The 16849-nt window shown below is 46.4% G+C and overlaps 2 protein-coding genes across 3 annotated transcripts in view; both read left to right on the forward strand.

The window, feature by feature from the left end:
• SEC11A (SEC11 homolog A, signal peptidase complex subunit) overlaps positions 1-1660 on the forward strand; it is a 46552-nt gene extending 44892 nt beyond the window's left edge. The window contains exons 5-6 of the mRNA XM_047795926.1: positions 606-663; positions 1137-1660. Coding sequence (XP_047651882.1) covers positions 606-663; positions 1137-1187 — 109 coding nt within the window. The 3' untranslated portion in view covers positions 1188-1660. The remainder of the gene's footprint in view (positions 1-605; positions 664-1136) is intronic.
• Positions 1661-10421: 8761 nt separating this feature from the next.
• NMB (neuromedin B) lies at positions 10422-16259 on the forward strand. 2 transcript variants are annotated; one of them, XM_047797150.1, is made up of 3 exons: positions 10422-12986; positions 13592-13764; positions 15989-16259. In XM_047797150.1, the coding sequence occupies exons 1-3, from the start codon at positions 12584-12586 to the stop codon at positions 16079-16081; spliced, it is 669 nt and encodes a 222-aa protein (XP_047653106.1). In that variant the 5' UTR covers positions 10422-12583; the 3' UTR covers positions 16082-16259. The 2 variants fall into 2 exon arrangements, with proteins under 2 accessions (XP_047653106.1, XP_047653107.1); XM_047797151.1 differs by having other exon boundaries at positions 10428-12986; positions 15984-16259.
• The last annotated feature ends 590 nt before the right edge of the window (positions 16260-16849 follow it).

Consider the following 16849-nt stretch of genomic DNA (forward strand, 5'->3'; position numbering starts at 1 on the left):
GTCCTCAGAGTCAAATGCTGCAGAAGTGAAAAGGAAGAAAGGCACTGAGAATGGTCTTCTGCATAGAGTGATTTAAACTATTCTAGAAGAAGCTTCAAAATTGAGAGAGCCAAAACCAGATTACCGGTGGTTAAAAAATGAGAGGGTGGTGAAATCTTAAGTGCTGTTAATAGAGCTGTTACATTCACCTTTTTGGACACTTAACATCAAGTATTTGGTAATGTTCTGACTGTGTTTGCCTTGTCTCCCCAGCTAGATTGACAGCTTTCCGAAGGTTATAACAACAAACCCAGCCCCTAGCACTGAATTAACATGTCGCATTAGGGTCACTAACTGGAGGTAGGTGACCTTGGATCTGGTACCGGTTCAACCACACAAAAGCCATGTATCTCAGGCATGAGCAGCTGTTTCCTCATCTGTAAAATGGAGATATCCCTAACTTCCCTGTCACGTGGGCTGTTGAAAGGGTCTAATAGGACCATATATGCCAATGGACTTTGTGAGCTGAAAATTAGTATTCTATGAAAGATAGTGAGAATGTTGGTAAATGATAGCAGCTACTTAGAAAGTTCTGTGATGATGAGGTTTTTTGTTTATTTGTTTAGATTTGTTCCTTATATTGGGATTGTGACGATCCTCATGAATGACTATCCTAAATTTAAGGTAAGATCTTGTACTTTATGTTTTATTAATTTTGGAAACTATTAAATGGATTATAGTTAAAAGATGGAAGACCAGTTGGATAGTGTGTTGATTTATCATGGTCACAAAGGCCAGTTTGTTAATTAACTTCAAGGATTCGTGCACTTTTAAAAGCTTCTCTGGAGTTCCTGTCGTGGCACAGCGGAAACATATCCGAGTAGGAACCATGAGGTTGTGGGTTCGATCTCTGGCCTTGCTCAGTGGGTTAAAGATCTAGCATTGCTGTGAGCTGTAGTGTAGGTCGCAGACTCGGCTCGGATCTGGCTTGGCTGTGGCTGTGGTGTAGGCCGGCAGCTGTAGCTCCGATTAGACCTCTAGCCTGGGAAACTTCCATATGCCACGGGTGCAGCCCTAGAAAGCCAAAAAGCCAAAAAATAACAATTAAAAAAAAAACAAAAGCTTCTCTGACTTTCCGTCCTGTGTTTGTTTTCTAGTATGCAGTGCTCTTTTTGCTGGGTTTATTTGTGCTGGTCCATCGTGAGTAAGAAGTCTGCCTTGCTGTTCCTGGAGGATGCTGTACTTGTTGTTCCTGAATGTTTGGAGTAGATAATTGATCTGCAGCTGGTGGAATGGAGAACACACATGTTGGCGCTTCTCGGTAGCACTGGTTTGCATTAGTTTATGTTTCCACGCCAGAGTACGTGCGGGCGGGTGCGTGTGCACCAGGCGTGCACTCAAGGGGACTCTCAATCACAGAATTTCATATGTTGTCATTGTCACACTTTCACATTTTTGTACATCAGTGAATTTTTTATATTAAAAGGTTGAGCCAAAGCCCCAGTGTTTGTATTTTGAAGCCAAGCTTCACTTCAAAGTGCCTAACAGAGTTCTGTAAATGAAAAGGCAGCTCTGCATGAGTCTGCAACTGTCATTCCTCCTTATAATGGGAGTGGCATATACTGAGGTGGTCATAGTCTTAACTTTTCAAAATTTTAAATAAAAGACTTTGCATATCGAACCCCTTATCCCTGACTTGTGTTTGTCGGGAAAGCTGAAATTTGCTTTCCTGTGCTGGTTCTTAGCGCCCCTTGGGGAGATAAAGGCTTTGACGTGAACAGTTCTTCAGCCAAGAAGGTTGTCCTAATACAAACAACTGGTTTTTGTTTCTGATTTTGTTTTTGTGAAGTAAAAGTAGCCATTGAGGAGTTCCCTTTGGGGTTCAGTGGTTAATGAACCCGACTAGGAACCACGAGGATGCAGGTTCAATCCCGGCCTCACTCAGTGGGTTAAGGAACCAGCACTGCCATGAGCTGGGTTGTAGTTTGAAGATGTAGCTTGGATCCTGCGATGCTGTGGCTAAGGTGTAGGCCAGCAGCTGTGGCTCCAATTCAACCCCTAGCCTGGGAACTTCCATATGCCACAGGTGTGGCCCTAAAAGGCCAAAAAACAGACAAACAAACAAACAAAAAGTAGCTATTGATGTCCATAAGAAATCTCTTAGTTATAAAAATTGATTCTTCACTAGGCTATGACTCAGATGTGTATAAACCCAGCTAGTTGCTGAGAGCTTCAGCAAATCTCACCTTGCTGAAGACTCCTAACCTTGTCTACACTTGAGACATCCTCAGCCCCTTCTCCACCGTGGCAGTGAGTTTCAGCATCTGGGGGAGGCAGGAGGAAGGTGCTGAAGGACAGACCTGCTGCTTGTGTTCTTGAGACTCTAATTTGCCAGAACCTGTGCGTGGCTTTGCTCTTCTCCAGTGCAAACGTAGAGAGGGCAAGGTTGAAAGTAGTAAAGACAAAGCCCCGCCGTGTTTTCCTTCTTTTAATATTGAGACAGTTAAGGAAATAAGGAGTGCATGGGGTAAGTCAGTGTATTTTAAGCACAAAAGACTCTTAATCCTTTCTGTTCTCTTTTTGTATTATTATGAAATCTCAGAATAAGCAAGTTTTCTGGGTTGGGCTAAATGAGCCGTTTCTGTTATTTGTTCAGCTGAGGTGGAAATCAGTCCATACTGTAGTGCCAGTGGAATAAGAATAGGGACAGTTAATCTTCTGAAGTCCTCCCCTATAGAGAATAGGCCATCCTAAATCCGTTATCTAGGCTTTCACCTTTCAACTTTGGATATGGGCTCTTAATGATATCAACAGAGCATGAAACTTGGCAAATTACTACTGACAGGTAGTCCTTTGAATCTGTCTTTGAGGCTTATATAGTACTTGTATTTTCTCATGAGCCTCGGACAGTGTCGAATGCCTCCTGTCCCCCCCTCCCCCCCCCCCCCCCGCCACCACCCCGCCCATGTGGAGAGGCAGAAAATTGCTACTTACTCCATTTTTTTCTTCCTAATAACCTGCAGAGGACAGGGTTAATTGTGCAGCCTAATTGGTGCCCTGGCTAATTTGGTACCAACCTTTCTGAGACTATGCTGGAGAAGAAGTAGTGTGTTCTGCTGGCAAAGGTTGGGATCCCAAAGTTCTTTGGGTTTTTTTGGCTTTTTTTTTTTGCTTCGCTTTTTAGCGCCATACCCAAGGCATATGGAGGTTCCCAGGCTAGGGGTTGAATTGGAGCCACAGCTGCCCACCTACACCACAGCCACAACAACACAGGATCCAAGCCGCGTCTGTGACCTACACCACAGCTCATGGTAACGCTGGATCCTTAACCCACTGAGCAAGGCCAGGGATTGAACCCACAACCTCATGGTTCCTAGTCGGATTCTTTTCCAATGAGCCACAACAGGAGCTCCCCAAAGTTCTTTGTGATCCGACCCTGCCTGAATGTAAACATCCTGATACTTGTATCCTAAGCTCTCCAGATTTCTCCTCCTTATATATACACTTATTGAAAGGAAAACATTATTTTCCTCCCTTGCGTATTTTCACACCCAGTTTTGTTGAAATGGCTGTTTTTCTTCCTTTGCTAGATGCTCTAGTTTGAAAGAACAGCTAAACTCTCTGAAAAGTAGTCAGATCATTTAAAAATATTTGACTCACTGTAGTAGCCAAAAATAACAAGATTATTTGTGGAAACAGATACTATGTTCCTAGTGTTTATACTGTCTGCTTTAGTGCTATAACTTGAAACTAGAAGGTTTTATTAGTAAATATAATGTATTTTAACAGCTCTTTGGAAATGTAAGAAATGCCAGAGATGTTTAATTTGGTATTTTAATGGAATTATAAGCTCTTTGAGATTTGGCAGGGCAGGTGGGAAGCTAGGAGGGGCTCAACCTGGTGAGTGAAGAGAATCTAAGAGGATGCAAATTGATAAAACTTGAGGTGAGAACATGATAATGGAATTATCTTTTGGGTGTTACTCATCCACACTCGTTAGTATCTGCAAGTTATTTCCAAATGGCCTGTCCTTAGTTCTAGCCCCAAGTCTCGCTGTTCCCACTGGTCACTTCCATTTAATTGTCCTATCTTTAAGCTTCAGCTCATAGCAATCCCTGCAAACTTCCCCTCCAAATTTCAACTTTTCTTTGAATGAGTATTCACCTAGTTTTTCATTTCCTCACCCTATTTAGTCACTTAAAAGCCAACAACTACCCTGTCATTCCATTTTCATTGCCGTCCCCTGAATCCAGAAACATACTCAGGGACCCCCTGTTGCTTGGGAGACTTTATGTCCCAGTTTCCCCTGTAATGGGCCAGTCTCTGCCTATTTTATTTTATTTTGCTTTTTAGCACCTGCAGCACATGGAGGTTCCCAGGCTATGGGTGGTATCAAAGCTGCAGCTGCCAGCCTATACCAGAGCCACAGCCACGCCAGATCCAAGCCACATCTGCCACCTACACCACAGCTCATGGCAACACCTGATCCCCAACTTACTGAGCAAGGCCAGGGATGGAACCCACAACCTCATGGCTACTAGTCGGGAGCCACAACGGGAACTCTAATCTCTGCCTATTTTAGATCATTTCCGCCTGTTCATTTTAGTACCCCTTTTATTTTTAAATAAAAGTCTCCTTTTGGGTCATAAATTGTATTTGCCCTACATATTACCTATGTGTGAAGTTCCAACTTTGAATTCAGCTAACATGAAGCAGCCTGGAGCTATATACTCTGTTTTCACTTATAGTATCTCATGCTCTCTGCTTGTCTGAGTCTCACTTGCTTCTTCCTCTGTCACTCAGGGTGTACAGCCTTATGCTATTTGTGTATGTTTGTGGATTGGACTCCAGTTTCTCCATCAGATTGTAAGTTCCTCCAGTGCAGGAGCCCCGTTTCTATAGACACTGTACTCTGTTTTTCCAGTAGCTTCTAGCAGCATATACTAAAAGTTCAGTGTAATCGTACATTGGAACGAGAGGTAGTAACTAGGGTAGTAGCATAATTGTTGTGCTGTTATTCTGGGGCAGAGCATATGAATCATTAAAGTGATTTGTTCTTGCCTGTTATTAAGTACATTATATCTGGGTCTTGCCAGATTTGAATCTAAAAACTTTATCTCCCTATGGTTCCACTTAAAACAGCATGTTCCCTTTCTAGAATTTTTGATGTTAATCTTGTTTTCTTCTTTTGTGTGTGTATCCTTGGTCTCTTCCCATATTCTGTTTCTCAATGGGAAAAGTATTGGCATTTGTCACTTAGGGAGTCTTAGGCTTCTTAAAAAGCCTAGGCTTGAAATAAAGGCTCTGTTATCCTTGAGTACATTTCTTGGTCATTTGCATAAGTGTGTTAGCAAGTCCTCATAACCCTCTCAGGTGTGGGAGTTATCCCAAATTGTGAGGTCACCTTTCTTAAGACTTTTTTTTTTAAGGGCTGCGCCTGTGGCGTATGGACGTTCCGAGGGTAGGGGTCGAATCAGAGCTGCAGCTGCCAGCCTACGCCACAGCCAGGATCCGAGCTGTGTCTGTGACCTAAACCATAGCTCATGGCAATGCCCAGTCCTTTAACCCACTGAGTGGGGCCAGGGATCAAACCTGCCTCCTCATGGATACTAGTCATGCTCATCGCCGCTGAGCCACAAGGGTCACTCCTCTTATGATGTTTATCACTCTGTTGAACTTGAGAAATTCCAGCTGGCCAAATGGGTTGTTCACCTTCCTCCTCGGATGGGAAGACCTATTTAGGCTGTTTTCTAGCCAGGTATATCTTTGTCACTATTCTCCCTTGCTAAAACCGTAAGTAATACCAGAGAGGTTTTAGAAATAAAACAACAAATATGACCCTTCACACAAAATTGTGGTGAAAGAATTCTGTGTAACCAGGAAGTGTTAAGACTAGAATATGCAGGGATTATCAAAAAATAGCAAGGACATTGCCTTCCAAGTCGCATCACATTCTAGGCCCTCAGGATTTTTCCAGCCTTAGCTCTCAGCAGACCCCATGTTCTTTTTTTGCTTTTTGCCTTTTCTTGGGCCGCTCTTGCAGCATGTGGAGGTTCCCAGGCTAGGGGTTGAATCAGAGCTGTAGCCGCTGGCCTACGCCAGAGCCACAGCAACGCGGGATCCAAGCCGTGTCTGCAACTTACACCACAGCTCACGGCAATGCCGGATCCTTAACCCACTGAGCAAGGCCAGGGATCGAACCTGCAACCTCATGGTTCCTAGTCGGATTCATTAACCACTGCGCCATGACGGGAACTCCCAGATCCCATATTCATTTACCCCTGACCTTGGTCCCACTCTACAGATGTCCAGTCTTTGTTTATGCTGGTCACTCTGCCTAGAGTACCTGCTCATTTCTGTATTTGCTAAAAGCTTTCTCATTCAGGAGACATTTATTGAGCATCCACTCTGTGCCAGATTTTGGGCTAGGCCCTGGGGACCCAAAGATGAGTGAGGCAAGGTCCCTCCTCTGCCAGGAACTCACTGCCTTAGCAGGGACAACGTGTAAACAAATCTTTCCACATAGGATCATAAGTGTTAGAGATCCACAGGGAGCTCAAAAGAAAAACATTTTTTATTCCCAACTAAGCTCTCAAGTATATAGTGCTTCCTTCTCGGTGCTGCCTTCTCAGGACTTTGCTTATCGCCCTCAGAGTGGTCATGTGTGTTCTGCTTGCCTCCTGGCTCCTTGAAGGCATTAAGATAAGGCCAGCCTCTTAATTCATCTTTGTATATCCCCTAGTCCCTATCACAGTGCTTTGTACATTTTAGATTTATTTATACCCAGCTTTGTTCCAAAAAGGATTTGGAGTGGCTCATGAAGATAAATCCAGTCCTATGTGATAAGACATAAAACAATTGAAGAATCTGGGGTTGAAATAAGTGTGGGAGAAGAAAAGGATAAAATCAGAAGTGAGGTTAGTACCTACAAGACATATCAAAAGGAGTTCCCTTTGCGGCTCAGGGGTTAAGAACCCAACTGGTATCCAGAGGAACATGGGTCCAATCCCTGTCCTTGCCCAGTGCATTAACAATCTGGCCTTGTTGTGAGCTGTGGTGTAGGTCACAGACACAGCTCAGATCTGGCATTGCTGTGGCTGTGGTGTAGGCTGGCAGCTCTGATTGGACCCCTAGCCTGGAAACTTCCATATGCCATGGGTGTGGCCCTAAAAAGACAAAAAAAAAAAAAAAAAGGCACGTCAAAAGATTCTACTATCTGCTAGAGGAAATCCGTAGTGTTGGTTCTTAACTCCTTAGGGGCTGATGTAAAGAGGAAAATAATCATTTCTATGCTTCATATAATGGGTGTAAAATGGAAATTTTTAAAAGCTTGTAATGATACCTGAAGATCAAGCAATTTTGGAGTTCCCTGGTGGCCTAGTGGTTAAGGATCTGGTATTGTCACTTCTATGGCTTGGGTCACTGCTGTGGCATGGGTTCGATCCCTGGCCTGGGAATTTCCGTGTGCTATGGACGTGGCCAAAAAGAGAAATTTCTCTTCAGGCACCTCACTGCAAGGGCTCTGTGTAATGTTATACAGTAATCCCTATTTAATTAACCTAATGATTTTCATTGGGCTATTTCAGAGAATGTTCCTTTAGTATAGATATAGTTTGGTACTTCTTCAGAGAGCCACCTCTCAAAAGATCAGCCACCCATCTAAGCAGCCAGGAGCCTTCAATTAGTTTTCCTGTAGAATTGTGTTCCTTCATCTTTAAAAACTCACAGTCTTTTTTAAGAAACAAAAATTTCATACCTCGAGTTTCCGTTGTGGTGCAGTGGTTAACGAATCCAACTAGGAACCATGAGGTTGCGGGTTTGATCCCTCCCCTTGCTCAGTGGGTTGACAATCCGGCATTGCCGTGAGCTGTGGTGTAGGTTGCAGATGTGGCTCGGATCCTGTGTTGCTGTGGCTCTGGCGTACGCTGGTGGCTACAGCTCCGATTAGACCCCTAGCCTGGGAAACTCCATATGCCGTGGGAGCGGCCCAAGAAATGGCAAAAAGACAAAAAAAAAATTCATACCTCCTCTCCATTCTGATAAACCTCTCTTCAGGTCTATTATATCCAACTTCTTATCCTTGAACCAGCCAAGAATATTTTATCTTTCTTTTTTCTTAAGTTTGTATTGTAAAGACAATAATCATTTATCTCATTTATAGTTATATGATTATATTAAAGATGACTTTCAAATTATAGATTCTCATTCTACTAATCTAAGGAGTTTCTGGAATGCCACCTACTCTCAATCAAGAATCATTTCTGTAGAACTCTTACTTTAATTGGCTGGTTTATTTAGATTGGTAAGCTGGATCCCAGCTTAAATTCATGGAATCAATCTAGTTAAAATAATTGGTACTCAGGACTTAAGTTTGGCAAGTAAATCAACTAGTATGAAGCTTTGATCAGGGTGTCAGCCTGACAATTTACTTAAGCAAGAAAAGAGAGAATACTGTATAGAATACATTTCTTGGAATTGGTCAAAAGTTGGGGTAGATTATGCTAGCATTTTAGTTTATCAACAAGTCACGATGTAATAGGCATTTTGCCAAGGCATTTTGTTGACTATTGTGTCAACACTACAGCCTTAGCTGCTATCCAGAGAACGTTTTTTCCTTGTAATGGGCTTCAGGTTTAAAATAGGCTTTGCTTTTTCCCAGGATCCAGATAACAATATTATATACTTAGAATTTTCCATGTGCTCTGCTAAGTGCTTTTGACTTTATAACAGATTTTTATTTTTTCTCCTTTAGTTCTCAGAATCCATTTTACAAAAGAGAGAAACCGGAAGCTAAGAGATTTGCCCAGGATCTTCTGGCCTGTGGCTGGCAGAGCCAGAACTTGAAGTCTCTGTTGCAATGCTGGGTGTCAAAACCCAGTTCTTCTACCTTTATAAAATCTGAGACTCTTTTATTTAGAATCACCCCCACAATTGCAAGGCCTTTGGGGATTCTTCTCTAGAAGTCCTAGGTTCTTCCCTGGATTTCCTCAGATTTGTAAATCTCCCTAGAAATAGTGAGATTCTTGGGCAGATTTCAAGCATCTTAACCGCTTTGGAATTTAAAGAGTATTTATTTCAGCACCTGAAATGACCCCTGAAATACATGACTGTTACACCCAAATAATCTTATGAGTCCTAGGCCTGGGCCTTCATTAGGTTTTCCTAACTTCCCCGAGCATCTGAGCCATTTAGCTGAGTGGCAGCTGCTCGGCTTGCTCTGCCACTATTGGGCTCATCTTCACTTTCTCATTAGGTGTATCTTCTCTTTTTTCCAATGTTGCCTTAAAAAAAATTTTTTTTTATTTTGGCCTTTTCAGTTTCTGAAATGGTTCCTTATCAGTGGCCAATGTTCTGATATTCTAGCTAATTCCTGTGTGTTCCCTCTGACTTTGGGAAATTGTGTCAAATATCCCTGATACTCCTTTTTTCTTCTCTTAGAGATTCTGCTCTTCTGAGTCTACAGCCCCTTCCCCATTCTGAAACTAAAGAACAGGACCTGAGCTAGCCCAGGATGTTTTTCTTTCTGCAGCCCACACAGATGGAGGTCTGTGCCCAGAGCTTTGCTTGAAGAGTGATTTTACACCATCCTATTCTGGGCAGCTCTGTGTTTGTCATCCTGCCTTTTCCTCAGGCTCATTTATGTCTAATTTAAGTTTACTTTTTTTGCTTTCTCCTTTGTTCTCTGTCCCTTTCATGTGTTTGAAGTCCATACTCTGGTTTTCTCCATTTGTTTAGTTTCTCTGCAGCTAACTTGCTTTTACTTGAGTCAATTCATCTATTACATGGGCTTAAGACCAGTCTTTACTGCATCAGAATAGTGTGTTGGTGATTAAAGGAGTATGCATGAAAGTGCTTTTGGAAAACAATAACAGAGAAGATTGAGTTGTGAAAAGGTGTTATTTGTAATCCCAGTTTAATGAACTATGGCAAATAATAATATATATGTCTTTTATTTCAAGTAGTCTTTGACTGAAAACATGGTGCCGTTGGAGTTACCATCGTGGCTCAGCGGAAACAAATCTGACTAGCATCCATGAGGATGCAGGTTCGATCTCTGGCCTCACTCAGTGGGTTAAGGATCCAGCATTTCTGTGGCTGTGGTGTAGGCTCGCAGCTACAGCTCCGATTTGACCCCTAGCCTGGGAACCTCCATATGCTGCAGGTGCAGCCCTAAAAAGACAAAAGATAACAACAACCAAAAAAAACATGGTGGGAGTTCCCGTCATGGAGCAGTGGTTAAATGAATCTGACTAGGAACCATGAGGTTGCGGGTTCGATCCCTGGCCTTGCTCAGTGGGTTGAGGATCTGATGTTGCCGTGAGCTATGGTGTAGCAGACATGGCTCAGATCCCACGTTGCTGTGGCTCTGGCATAGGCCAGTGGCTATGGCTCCAATTAGACCCCTAGCCTGGGAACCTCCATATGCCTTGGAAGAGGTCCTAGAAAAGGCAAAAAAAAAAATGCCTTTTAAATGTCTTGTTGATGTTGGTTGTAACAGGATTTGCCATGTATCTTTCACCCCTTAATCATCTTTTGGGTTGTCCTTTGAATCTCCTCTACTTTTTCTCTAAATGTCCTTGAATGTTAAGGAGGCCTCAAAGGGTCAAGAGTGAGCTCTGAGGAGCTCCCCTGTGCACCTCCATATGATTCACTGTCTGTCTTCCCAGTGGGAAAGTGGACTTGGGGAACAGGCAGTCTGCAGTTGAGGTCCTCATTCTAAACTCAGAGCCCAGCACTCCCTGGGGGTTCCAACTTGGAAGTGTAATCTTGGGTGCACTGCCCTCTGTGCTGTGCCTAATGCTTCACATTCCTGGGACAGTGATTTCTAACTGGCTGTGGAGCTGCTGCCCTGCTTTTTTCTCCAGGGTCCTTGGAGGCTCCTTTTTTCCTGTGCTAGGCTGACAGATAAAATGATCGCTGGGGTATCTGGGGTCATTTCCACTGCTGTGGTTGGAGCTGTGAACCCAGGCTGTGTCAGAGAAGACTTGCTTAAGTATAAATGAACCTGTCAGAGCTGAACCCAAGGTCCCAGGGTCATCTGCAGAGGAGAGGTGGAACTCCTCAATCAGTGCCTGCTCCCTCTCCCCCTTGAGAAATCTAAACCAACTTGACATTGAAATGGGGTGGTAAATCGGGAGTGGGTGTGGCTTAGGGGAAGCAGCATCTGTCCCTGGTGACATGGGAGGCCTGATAGAGTGGTCTGAACAGACCTGAAGTCTGATTTCACTGTGACGTCTGGACAAGTGACTCAACCTCTGAGCCTGTTTCCAGCTATAAAATGAGGAGAGATAAACCTACCAAATAAGGTTCCTTCAGGCGTTTAAGTGAGGCAGCACTCAATCCCATCTCCTAATTTCTGTGACAGAGGATGCAAGAAGATAGGATGGGTGTGTGCTTGATGCAGGAGAGGGAGGAGGTCGAAAAGAGAAGGTGATAAGAGCTATATCTGTACACCATGGCTAAGCAGTGACAAGAATACAGAGAGGTGTAAATGCCAAGGTGGGAGATGAGAAGAAGGAGATTGGGAAAAAAGCCTGGGTTGGAAATGAAGTGTGCTTGTCCTGAGCTTCTGGGAGCTCAACATGACAACCAGCTTCTCCAACACGCTTCCCCTTTTAAGATGGTGATCCATAGAGCTAGCAGGCCTTGTTGAGCTGGATATGCAAGAGTAATAATAGTAATAGCATTATCGAGCCAGACTGGGGAGTAGGTTCTGTCCCTGCCACACCAAAGTGTTTCTGAGAAGAGTCGAGAGCCCAGGAGTTGGTCCGTATCCTTCCTCCATCATTCACTCCTTTTGTACTGTCTCTCCAATGGGATGGTAAACTCTTGTCTCCCCTCCTCCATGCCTAGCATAGTGCCCTGAACTTTGGTGTTTAGTAACCATTCAAGCAAAAGCAAGTGCATTATTCTGGAACATCAAGTGCATCTTCTCCTATTCATTAAGTGTTGCCACTGACCTAAAAGTTCTTTCCAAGACAAGTCTGGAGAGCTCCCTGGGAGGAGGAGGGTGCTGAATGTTAGAGAGTCCTATAGGTCTGTTGCTTCCTGCCACAAAATAATTGGGCTACAAAATGTCAATTTATTAAAAAATAGGACAGTGTGGCTATTCCCATTTTACAGTTGAAGAAGGTGAGGGTCAAAGAGGTCACAGATTTTTGTATACGGACTCCTGGCTTAGTGCTCTTCACTCCCCTGACCCAGAAATCTGCCTCCTGGCCAACTGATGGGCCGGGTTCCCCCGAGCAGGGCTTGGGTCGGGAGGAGCCCCGCCATCCATCATTCTGCATGCGCATCCCGAGCACCTGCTGTGATTTGCAGAGACCTGGTGAGTGCTGGCTGTGAGAGAGCAGAGACCGGGTGAACACGGTCAGATTCCCCGGGGGGGAAAGCTGACAGGCATTTTATGGAGCTCCTTCGGTGCCTGGCACTTTGCTGGGCACCGTAACGCCTGTTACATGGGAGGAGGTGTCCTTGCCCCTATTTCTACCCTGAGAGAGAGAAAGTAACCATTTTACTGAAAAGCCAAGAACCACTGGGAGTGGCGAGGAAGGGCGGGGCCAGCTCCTCAGCTTAAGGTGGTGGGCTTGGGTCGGAACGCCCGATGCAGCAGTGCCCACATGGGGGCAGCGGTGCGGACCGGCGGGCCGTGGAGGGACCCCAGACCTGCACCCCTGCCCAAGGGTTTCGGGGAGGGCGGGGAAGGGGCGGCATCCGGCGCTCCAGGGGCGGGTTCCTTCGGAGCAGGCTCCGCCTCCAGGAGCGCGGGTTTAAAAGGAGGGAAGGCGCGCACCAAGCACTGGAGCTGCGGCCAAGTGCACCTGAGCAGAGGTGCGGCCGGGGCCCAGCCATGACCCTGCGGGCTAGGGGCGCTCGGCTGCTGGGAGGCCTCCTGTTCTTCACTCTGCTCGCTGCCGGCGCCGCCCCGCTCAGCTGGGATCTCCCGGAGCCTCGCAGCCTACCCGGCAAGATCCGAGTGCACCCGCGAGGCAATCTCTGGGCCACCGGTAAGTCTTTGGGGACCAGGCAAGCCCATCCCATCCTGCCCTGACCCCATTTAATCTCTGGCCTCTCCTCAGCTAGGGACACTAGTGCCCAGGCTAATGGGGACCCTGGAACTCATCTAGTCTAACAAGTGGGGAACTTGAGACTCAGACAGGTCAGTGACTTGGCTAAGATCACTCACTCATCCAGTTTAAAGCAGAGCTAGGGCTGGATCCTAGATCTGCCTGCCAGCCTGAACCCCTTCTCTTAGACAAGTTTCTACTGAATCCTCTAGCCTCTGGTGTGTCCCCTCTGCATCTTCACCTCCCAGACCCCTCTTGTTCTCCACTTCTGCCGTCTCCCTGTCCCTCTTCTATGCAGGCAGCACGATTGGCAGAGTTTCTTCCGGCCCTGGGCCATTCCACCCTCCTTCCAGCTGTGCCATCTCCTCCACACCCCCTCCACCTGTTGCCACCACCCAGGGTCTCTGGCTTCTTGGTATTGTGGAGCAGGAAGGTTGTGTATCTTTCTGCCATGAGAACTGAAAGGTGGGAGAGATGGGGAACTTTCCCACTGCAGAAGGATCCTTGTTCTGTGACTTCCTTGTGTCTCGGTACCTCCTTTCTAGGTCACTTCATGGGCAAGAAGAGTCTGGAGCCCCCCAATCCATCCCTACTGGGGACAACGCACCACATCTCTCTGAGGGACCAGAGACTGCAGCTGAGTCATGATCTGCTCAGGATCCTCCTGCAAAAGAAAGCTCTGGGCTTGAGCCTCAGTGGCCCAGCATCTCACACCCTGGTGAGCCAGCCACCCCACCCCCACCCCACCCCCCGCGCGCGCGCCCCACCCCACCTCAGGCCCAGGAGAGGCTCAGCCACTCATATCCAGCATTGGGCTTAGGGTTTGAGTGCCCAGCCTGGGTGTGATAGGCCCAGGAAAGTCAGGGATCCCAGGCTCTCCTTGTGATCCAGAGCTCAAAGGGAGAGGATTCTCAAGAAAGGAAGCTGACCTTCCCAGCAAACCCCACGGAACAAAAAGTAGGGGAAGATGTTTCCTCACCCATTGCCCAGTCTAAAGTCACAGCCTGGGAATATCCAGCTTCTTTGCAGCAGGATCCGCACCTCCCCCACAATCTACGCAGACTTGCCTCACCCCACCTGTCTATCTTTCTGTGCCCTGTATGTGCTTGTATGGACCCTGAGGCCCAGAGAAGGGATGAAGAGAATTAGACAGCAGCCAAGATAGAGTCTAGACCTTCCCAGTCTCTCATCTGCCTCAGTGACCAATGGCAGGTCACTCAACCCTAGCACTCTTGACCTTCTGGGCTGGACAGTTCTTTGTTGCAGGGGTTGTCCTGTGCCTTGCAGGAGGTTCAGCAGCATCCTTGGTCTCTATGCATTAGAGTATCCTCTTTCTCCCTCCCCAATTATGACAATGAAAAATGCCTCCAGGGGAGTTCCCGTTGTGGCGCAGCAGACAAGAATCTGACTAGGAATCATGAGGCTGTGGGTTTGATTCCTGGCCTCGCTCAGTGGGTTAAGGATCCAGCATTGCCATGAGCTGTGGTGTAGGTCGCAGATGCAACTCAGATCTGGTGTTGCTGTAGCTGTGGTGTAGGCTGGCAGCTGTAGCTCCAATTCGACCCTTAGCCTGGGAACCTCAACGTACCATGGGTGTGGTCTTAAAAAGAAAAAAAGAAAAGAAAAATGCCTCCAGACATTGCCAGAGGTTTTCTGGTGAAGGGACAGGGAAGGGAGGCAAAAATCACCCTTGGTTGTAAACCACTGACCTGTGGGGCTCAAGGCCCCAAAGTTGGAGCCAAGCCAGCCTTAGTATCCATCCAAGTTCCTCTATTCTCTACTCCTGGTTCTCTCCCCATCCGTTTGCCGTGTGAAGAAGCCTGTGGTGTGGTAGAATGTGGGCTCTGGTGAAAGCATGCAGGCTCGTAATCTAGCTACTTAGTAGCTGTCTAACCTTAGAAATATTTAGCCTTTCAAAACCTCATCATCCTCATCCATAAAATGGGAACAACAGTGCCCATATCCCTTTAAATGAGACCATTTATGTCGCATGCTCAGCATGATGCCTAAGACATAGAAAGCGCTTTAGTAAGCAGGAGATATTACCAGTCTGTGAGCTCCCTGGCAGCACCTGTGACCGACTTAACTTTGTGTTCCCTACTGTGTGCCTAGCATACAGTATGTACATTTTGAAAGAAAGGAGGGGCATTCCCTAGAGAAGGTCCATCCCCAGCCCCGGTCAACCACCTTAACCTTCCTGATGACCAGAACCACCAGCTCCTGGAGACCTCAGATGTAAGGGCCAGGAGCTTGGACTGGCCAAGTCTGAAGGAAGATGATGTTCCCTCTGGGACCACTGGTTTTGAAGGCCTGAAACATGAAGTCTAACTGGAGAATCTCAGAGGAAGCAATATCTATCCCTCGGGGATGAGACTTCAGCAGCAAGGTCCGGGGCAGAGCCGGAGCAGGGGAGTCAAAACACAGACTGGCCCAGGGGCAGGCATGGTACTTGGACCTGTCTTATATGATCTTTGACAATCATGACCACTTGTGAGGTTGAGGGTTTTTTGTTTGTTTGTTTGTTTGTTTGTCTTTTTCCCTTTTCTAGGGCCGCTCCCATGGCATATGGAGGTTCCCAGGCTAGGGGTCTAATTGGAGCTGTAGCCACCGGCCTACGCCAGAGCCACAGCAGCAACTCGGGATCCAAGTTGCATCTTCAACCTACACCACAGCTCACAGCAATGCTGGATCCTTAACTCACTGAACGAGGCCATTGATAGAACCCTCGACCTCATGGTTCCTAGTCGGATTCGTTAACCACTGTGCCACAACGGGAACTCTGAGGTTGAGGTTCTTAAGCTCAGAAAACCACTTCCCTGACCCTTCCAAGAGCCTACCTCCGCCTACCTCCATGGATGCCTAGATTTAGGAATGGCAGGATGCCCCTAACATTTGCCCCCTCTGCCCAGGTCAATTACTCTGTATGTTCCCCTTCAGTACAGGAGGCTGCTGGTGCAAACGCTGGAGAAGTGATGCCACGAATCAGGAAGACTCCACAGCATGGCTTAGGCTGTGCACCACAGAGAAGGCTCTGAATGGGACCCTGGTGGTCCCATCAGGATGTAAATCATGGGCTCAAATATATGTAACCCCATTACTGTGATTTCTGGTTGAGTTGCCAGGAATATCACCAATGCAGATGCAAATGATGTCCCTGCTGTATGTCTTGCTTCCCTGTTGAAGTTGTGAATAAAATCCTGCTCTTTACATAGACTGTCTAGTCTTCTCCTTCTAGCCATGTTTGAGGGATCAGTAGGGGAAGGGGACTGGAGGACCCGGAGTTCCGTGGGATGGGGCTGACCCCAAAGAGCCCAGAACACCCAGTGGCACTAGCCTAACACTGACTCTGGACTCCTCCTCATTCACTCATTCGGCAGATACTCAAGGCCCGCTATAAGCTAGGACCTGTGCCAGGAGATTTTCTGTTCTTGCGTCTGCCACCTACTGGCAGAGGTTAAGAGGCTTCTATTTCCCACCTGTGAAAGGAAGCTGCCTACACTGCAGGATAGGGCTTTGCTTACCCCTTCTGATTTCACTCTCATGCTACGCTTTGACGGGAGTGCCCAGCGCACACTCAGGAGATCTGAGTTGGGATCCAGACTCCAATGTCCCCTTACTCTCTTCTCTGGCATTGTGGGGTTGCCAGTTAGTGATAAAAATACAGGACATCCAGTTATCGTCGAACTTCGTATATAATATCCTAAATATTGCAGGAACATACTTAAAATATTATTCATTGTTTACCTAAAATTCGCATTTAACCGGGCGTCCTGTATTTTATCTGGCTTTTTCCAACGATCTGC

Source organism: Phacochoerus africanus, chromosome 9 (assembly GCF_016906955.1).
Source record: "Phacochoerus africanus isolate WHEZ1 chromosome 9, ROS_Pafr_v1, whole genome shotgun sequence".
NCBI lineage: Eukaryota > Metazoa > Chordata > Mammalia > Artiodactyla > Suidae > Phacochoerus > Phacochoerus africanus.

Bases quoted from the DNA above. Each gene is read 5' to 3' on its own strand.
- NMB (XM_047797150.1), top strand. From the start codon at position 12,584: ATGCAGCAGTGCCCACATGGGGGCAGCGGTGCGGACCGGCGGGCCGTG. The intron at 12,987-13,591 runs GTAAGTCTTTGG...CCTCCTTTCTAG, and splicing joins AGGCAATCTCTGGGCCACCG to GTCACTTCATGGGCAAGAAG. The intron at 13,765-15,988 runs GTGAGCCAGCCA...CCTTCAGTACAG, and splicing joins GCCCAGCATCTCACACCCTG to GAGGCTGCTGGTGCAAACGC.